General features: G+C 39.3%; 1 protein-coding gene across 1 annotated transcript in view; it reads left to right on the forward strand.

The window, feature by feature from the left end:
- MYO10 (myosin X) overlaps positions 1–7,075 on the forward strand; it is a 162,931-nt gene extending 155,856 nt beyond the window's left edge. The window contains exons 36-41 of the mRNA XM_036406885.1: positions 12–219; positions 837–973; positions 1,780–1,900; positions 4,337–4,789; positions 5,155–5,346; positions 5,622–7,075. Of these exons, the coding sequence (XP_036262778.1) occupies positions 12–219; positions 837–973; positions 1,780–1,900; positions 4,337–4,789; positions 5,155–5,346; positions 5,622–5,732 (1,222 nt within the window). The 3' untranslated portion in view covers positions 5,733–7,075. The remainder of the gene's footprint in view (positions 1–11; positions 220–836; positions 974–1,779; positions 1,901–4,336; positions 4,790–5,154; positions 5,347–5,621) is intronic.
- The last annotated feature ends 241 nt before the right edge of the window (positions 7,076–7,316 follow it).

A 7,316-nucleotide genomic window follows, 5' to 3' on the forward strand; every position in this document is an offset into this window, starting at 1 on the left:
TTGTCTCACAGGGTTCGTGACCAGTTTCCAGGAACCGAAATGGAGAAATACGCACTTTTCACGTACGAATCTCTGAAGAAAACCAAGTGCAGAGAGTTTGTGCCATCACGAGATGAAATAGAAGCACTGATTGGCAGGCAGGAGATGACATCCACAGTTTATTGCCATGGTGGGGGCTCCTGTAAGATTACAATCAACTCACACACTACAGCTGGAGAGGTGAGGATTGGTGACAGAATGTATTTGTAACAAAATCAGCGTGTCCCTTCCCATGCCACTCCCAGGCAGCCGTAGTGCTGCACTTTGGAAGCTCTGGGGATTTCTCTCCCAATCTCTCCTTTCTGGGAAGGAAAGGCTTACAGTGCTGTCCCCTCCAGGACAGCTGTCCCTCCCCACAGTATGTTCTGGAGAAATCCCTGCTATAAAAACTGTCTTTTTTCTGCAGTGTGCTGCAGAGGCTTACCCAACCAGTAGTTCCTTCTTACAGGAAGAATTACAGGAACCACTAAGCAATTAGGGAGAAAGCCTAATTATTAGAGAAACTTTAGTAGACATTGATGTGTATGAGAGCCAAGCTGCTTCCTAAAACTGGAAGACTCTTTCTGAGTTGGTGAAATAGCAGGGGTTGTATCTGGCCAGGAGATAGCCCATACATATTCTGAAAGAGTAAAAATGACAGTGGAATTTGACAACAATTAATAATGCTGATGAGGACAAGTTAATAACATTTTTAGCATAATGTAAAACCTAGCTCTAATTGGTTTCGAAGTATCTGTCTTACTCTGTGGTACTGTTTTTCCATGCTATGGTTTTTTCATCTGCTGTTTTTCCATTAGGTGGTTGAAAAGTTAATTCGTGGCTTGGCCATGGAGGATAGCAGAAATATGTTTGCTTTGTTTGAATACAATGGAACTACTGACAAAGCAATTGAAAGCAGAACCATTGTAGCTGATGTCTTGGCCAAGTTTGAAAAGTGAGTGTACCTCTCCTTCTCTCTTCACTCTAATAAGTCGCAATTAAATAAATTTCCAATGTCAGTAATGCTGAATTTTCTCTTTAACTTGCTTGTTCGTGATGATACAGCTGAATTACACACGTGGCCATTTCTGGAACAAAAGGATCTCTTCTTTTAGTTTCCTTAAAAGACTTAATAGCCACTTGTATTGGTTTTCCTCTGTCCTGACACCTGTAGAGTAATATTTCTCATCACTATTTCCACATTTTCTTCTCTACTATTACAAAATTTTCCACTGTTACTGGCACTGTGACTGTGAGAACTGAGCTCCAGGCAGTCACTGCCATTCTGACTGTTAGCTAACTTCACATGGAAGTCACCACAGTACAGCTCACAACATTTCTCTTACCAGTAAAATTGAAACCACCTATAGAACTGTAGTGAGAAAATGTAATACAAGTCTAAATACCTGTTTGTCATCCTAACTTTTTATGCATGGCAATCAGCCCCTGTTATCCACATAAAAATGGGGGAAAAGGAGTGTTTTAAGTGTTATGCAGTTCTATAACAGGACTTGATAATGTTGCTTTTATTAACAGCTGACTTATCTAAAAATCAACATTTATTAAGAGAATATGGGCTGGAAGCCTTTGACTTGAGAACTGAGCCAACATTTGTCCTTGATTTTGCTGTAGGCTCTAAATACACAGACACACGTAAAGCAAAGTTCAGCTGATGCCTTGCTTAGATTCCACAGGTGGTAATTTAGAAAAGAGTTTGATGTCACAGATCTGATCTCTCTCCCTCTTAACACAATGATGCAGGCTTGCTGCCACTGCTGAAGCTGGGGAGATGCACTGGAAGTTCTACTTCAAGCTCTACTGCTTCCTGGACACAGAAAACGTCCCAAAAGATAGCGTGGAATTTGCCTTTATGTTTGAGCAGGTAAAGAACAAAGTTTCTGTTTTGAGGCACTTTAAAAAGGAGGTAATAAAGGGTTCTAGGCAGCAAAGAGAGTGTTATTATTTTGCTTCTCTCCAACTGAATGCACTACTAACTCAAGCATCAAGAGCAAAGGAAGCGGTTCAGTAGTCAAAATAGGTCTATCCTGACATAAGTGAAGCGAAGTGTTATGTGCCTTAATTTTGCATTACTTGTCAATTGCTTTCTGTATAGTGGTAGAAAAATGAATAACCGGATCTAAGCTGCGTAAAATAGAATAATACTTGCTTTTAATTTTCCTCTTCTTAAACTATTTTCTGAAGAAATGGTAAGAAATGAAGTGAAAAAAAGTGTGACTGGCAACAAATTAATTAATAAGAGATTCCTGCTGGCAACTGTACAGAACTAATTGAGCAATAGCCTTTTATCTTGTCAAAAATGGATCATTTCATAGGTACCACAGTATAATAGTCCAGTCTCAGCAGTAAGACAGCTATGATGAACAGAAACCCACTCAGTGAACATGCTGAGCCCAGAATGAGGCTACACTGCAAAATATAAATTAAATTGATTTCTAATGAAAATTAAATGCATCAGCAGCTGGATTTCTACTATATCAATTCCTGTAGTTACTCAGAAACTCACTGATGGCTTTTATTATTGTTGATTGATCTTCTCCTGTTCTACTATATTGCAAATGATTAAAAATTTTTCCAGTAGTCATCTTCTTTCAGTGGACACTAGACACAGATAAAGATTTCTGTATAGGGTTAAGATTTCTGGCTCTTTGCAACACCAAGACACTGACATTCTGTTGGTGAGCAAGTCTGATGTGATCAAGAACTGACGTACCTCAATTTTCATACGTATGAAGGGTGTTCCCCTTCTACATCTTCCCTGTAATAAGAGTATTTCTTCTTTGTTCAGTTTAAGTTTTAAGACACCATATGACACCACAAGTCTACCAAAAGTCTCCTTCCACAGCCTGCTGCTGTAGCTCAGTCCAGAACTGTTTATTGTTGGCTGAAGGATCTGGGCAATAGGTTGCCCTGGTTGGGCTTAGAAACATGTCCATTCTGTCTGTCATTACCTCTAGAGGAGTCATCCAGTGCCTCTGTTTGGGATGAAGTTCAAACAGCAAGAAGAAAATCTCTGAGAACTCTGCATCCAATCTTCTATGTTACATTATTGGCTTAAGAGGCAGATTCAGGCAGTTTTCAGCATGAACAGCTAAAACAAGCACATTTGCTGAAGCAGATTGTTTTCATGTGGCATTCTGTGCTGACTAGTGTTTAGCCAAATACTTTATGTCGTGCCAAAACCAGTAGTATTTGTTATAAAGCATGACATTCAGTCCCTACCAGCAATATTACAGCAATACCTTGCAGAGGTAACATTACATTCTAACATCAATTCTGTTCTATTTTTTCTAATTATCTGCTTTTGATGTCAGTCATCAACTTTTTTCAGACAATTATGAAAATTCCCTTTTGTCATCAGTTTTAACTCTGCAGTCTCCATTATTTTAAAGTCTGAATCCTTTAATGATCATAAGGCACTGAAGAAAATCTTTTAGTTCTTCCTCATTAAAATACTGTCCTTCCATTTCTAAAAGACAGCTCTTTCTTCTGCATGTGTACTATCTCAGGTAAACCATTTTGCATGTTTAAAGGCACATTTTGTGCACCTAAACAAACTAGCTGTTACTTAACTGTGAATTAGTTGTGTGTTTACTAAGCTTGCAATTCCTGGATCTCCAGACACGATGGGTGTTCATTTCCTCTACTACTGTCATATGAAAGAAAATACCTAGCTGCTGAACATTTTCACAAGTTTGAATGAGTGTGCAGAGAACTGGCATTTTGAAAGAATCCTCTTGGTTCAGAATCTCATCCCCAATGCTACAGAATACTGTAGTATGTAGATGTTGTACTAACTTGATTTGGGATCCATTGAAGATGTATTGTTTCCCCTCAGTAAAATTATGAAGCTGTCCTAGAGCTTGGCTTCCTTGGCTGGAAACATTAGTTTTCACAGCCAAATTATTGATAGCAGTAAACAAAACTGGAGACCCATTTCTTCCTAATGCCCTTGAACATAGATGGCTTCTCCTCAATCAGATGTTTAGATCCTGTTTTCTCCCCTTTACATTTTATTTTCCTTTTTCATAGTTCAGTAACTCTTAGATATGGGAGTTCACTAAAAGCTGTCCTAGTAAAAGCAATTCCCATTTAGCAGGTTCCTCAGTTGCCTTGCAGTTATTCTGGTAAACCCAATCTTATTCAGCTTAAATTTGCCAAGAGATTTACCCCATTTGATTTATTTAATGGATCATTTCTTTCACCTGGGTTGCCCTAGGGGTAAATCTGCTCCACTTGTTTCTCATATTTCTTTCAAAGACTGCTTTATAAAAAAGCTACCTTTTTTTCCCCTTGATAGGCTCACGAAGCAGTGATTAAAGGACATTACCCTGCTCCTGAGGAAACCCTCCAGGTCCTGGCAGCTTTGCGTCTTCAGTACCTTCAGGGAGATTACACTGTGCACACCACCATACCAGAGCTGGAGGAAGTGTATCCCTTGCAGAAGCTGAAGTCTAGGATTACACAGTCGACCAAAACATTTACTGCACCAGAGAAGGCCGAGAAGAAACGGGCCAGCTTTCTTGAAGGAACACTGCGGAGGAGTTTCCGAAGTGGCTCTGTCAGCAAACAGAAAGTTGAGGAGGATCAGATGTTAGACATGTGGGTCAAAGAGGAAATCTCAGCTTCCAGGACTAGTATTATTGACAAATGGAAAAAACTCCAGAGGATGAATCAGGAGCAGGCCATGGCAAAGTACATGGCTTTGATTAAGGAATGGCCTGGCTATGGTTCAACACTCTTTGACGTAGAGGTAAGACCATATGAACATTCAAACTGCAGCTTACACTGTATAGGTGATGATTTCATTCCTGAGCAGTGAAACCATAAATACAGTATCACAATGCTCAGACAGCTGATGTAATAAACTTTGAGCTATTAAAAGCCTACTCCCATTAGCAGGCACTGTAGCTATTTAAATCCACCAGTTAACTGTAAAATAGAGAGACAGAATGCTATTCTGACAGGTTGCAAACAAGTCTAAGTATAAAAGGCTACATTTAAAGAGGAAGAAGCAATATGCACTTTTAACAAATGGTTACAGACAAAAACATCAACAGTAAGTGGTGTGTGCTCCCACTGTTCCCCTTGCTGTTAATTTACTTTTTTTTCCTCTAGTGTAAAGAAGGGGGATTCCCACAGGAATTGTGGCTTGGAGTCAGTGCTGATGCAGTTTCTGTCTACAAGCGTGGGGAAGGAAGGCCTCTGGAGGTGTTCCAGTATGAACATATCTTGTCATTTGGTGCTCCGCTTGCCAACACCTACAAGATCGTGGTGGATGAAAGAGAACTTCTTTTTGAAACTAGTGAGGTAAGAGCAAGGCAGTTTTGTTATTGGGGTCTTCCTGTCCTGACAGCCAGGCCACTTAGTAATTCAAGTAATGGCTGCAAATGTCAGAGATTTGTTCAAGATCCCTGTAAAGCTAAAGGGAAGACAGAATGACACAAAGAGAAGTGCTGAATGTTTTTGTTTAGCTGCAAAAGGGTTTTGTTGAAAGCTTGACAGTTTTATATTGTTAGTGTCCAAAGAAATTCATTCATATACTGTTACCTCACTAAGAACTGTGCTCTTCATGGTCTTGGCAGGTGGTTGACATTGCAAAGCTGATGAAAGCTTACATCAGTATGATCGTGAAGAAACGCTACAGCACCTCTCGATCCGTGAGTAGTCATGGAAGTCAGGGCAGCTCCAGGTGAAAACAAAACCAGTTCTACTGCACCCTAAATAGAAAACATCACTCCTTGGCCTCAGAACGACCTGGGGTCATTGATCACCTTTGTTGACAAGCTAACCAAGAACCGGAGTTTCAACGGAAAATATCTTCAAACAAGGTTTTAGAAAGACCACAGGGGGGGGCAGGGGAAAATCAGCTGAAATAGTCACATACCTAGAACTGCTGGCTCATTCAAAACTTTCCAAAGCATTATTACCTTCAGTTGATGTAACATATGCCTTAAGACTCAATCACTGCAATGCAAGCAGTAATAAGTGCCTTACAATATTAAGCCTAATTTGTATTGACCTAAAATTGCTGATAAAAGTCAAGAGGATTTCCTTTGTCCTTTCAGAACACTGAAAACAAAGTTATATTCATCCATTCTGCACTAATCTACTGGCCTGTATACAGGTGGGAAGGGGGAGGGAAGAAGAGCAAGGTATATTTTTTTGGAGCGCTGCTGGCAGCTTTCCTGATGGACGCCAACACTTTGTTTCCCATTGCTTCCATGGATGTGCACACTGTGCATGCATATTAGAGCTGTCAGTAAAATTTGACAAATTTTATTCTGTGTTTCACAAGTCTTTTGAAGCAAAGGGAATAAGTATGTGCAATGGTGTAAACAGTCTTTCTGTACATTTTAATAGTTCAGAGTTATAGTTGTTACAATTGTATTGTTACTTTTTAAGCAGTTTTATTAACAAGTAAATTCCAAAATTTTCATACACTGATTTTACTTTTGCAAATATGTATTACCATATAAGTAGCAGAAGTCTGCATTCTGTATCTGCTGTATGATAAAGAGAGATGTAGCTGAGAATATTTATAGAATACCCTAATATGGAAATACAGTTATCAGTTCAATTCTCCATAATGTCAGCTCAAGTTTTTAATAATAACTTTTTTCTTTGAAAGACATCATGTTTTATACTGCTGGCTGGACTCCTTAACCCAGACTGACTGCCAAAGGCCAGAGCCCTTCAGAGTTGACTAGAGAAGGCAACGTTATACAATGCAACTGCTTTAATATTTTAATATTTTACCTGGTTGCCTGATGAAGGTTCTTGACAGTACCCTGTAAATAAATTGGGGAATATCAGCTAATAATACTTTGATTTTGGACCTTTATTTTTGTACAGAAATACTGTAATATAAGGCAAAACTTTGTTCAAAGGTATCTTTTTGTCCACAGATTAAAAAAAAAAGAAAAAAAAGAAAAAAAGAGACCTGAAAAACCTTACTGTTGTTAAAAACCTCAGCCTTTAAGGAATCATGCCTACTTACTGGGAAAAAAAAGTCCAGCAATAAAGAAAATATATGTAATGTGCTCTGTTTCTATTTCCTACCGAGTCAGACTTCCAACAAAACTTTAATTTCCTGTCTTCTCAGGAGGCAAGCCTACTGCACAGGCTGTGTGTGTGTGTGTGTGTGTGTGTGTGTGTGTGTGTGTACTTTTGCTTGGAAAGGTGCATGTGCTGTGTGTTGTTCTGGGGCAGGTGTCCCTTGTCCATGCAATGGACACCCAGAGGGAAGTGCTGCTGAGCAATTCCATGCCACAGTGAAT

This window comes from Molothrus ater, chromosome 1 (genome assembly GCF_012460135.2).
Source record: "Molothrus ater isolate BHLD 08-10-18 breed brown headed cowbird chromosome 1, BPBGC_Mater_1.1, whole genome shotgun sequence".
Taxonomy (NCBI): domain Eukaryota; kingdom Metazoa; phylum Chordata; class Aves; order Passeriformes; family Icteridae; genus Molothrus; species Molothrus ater.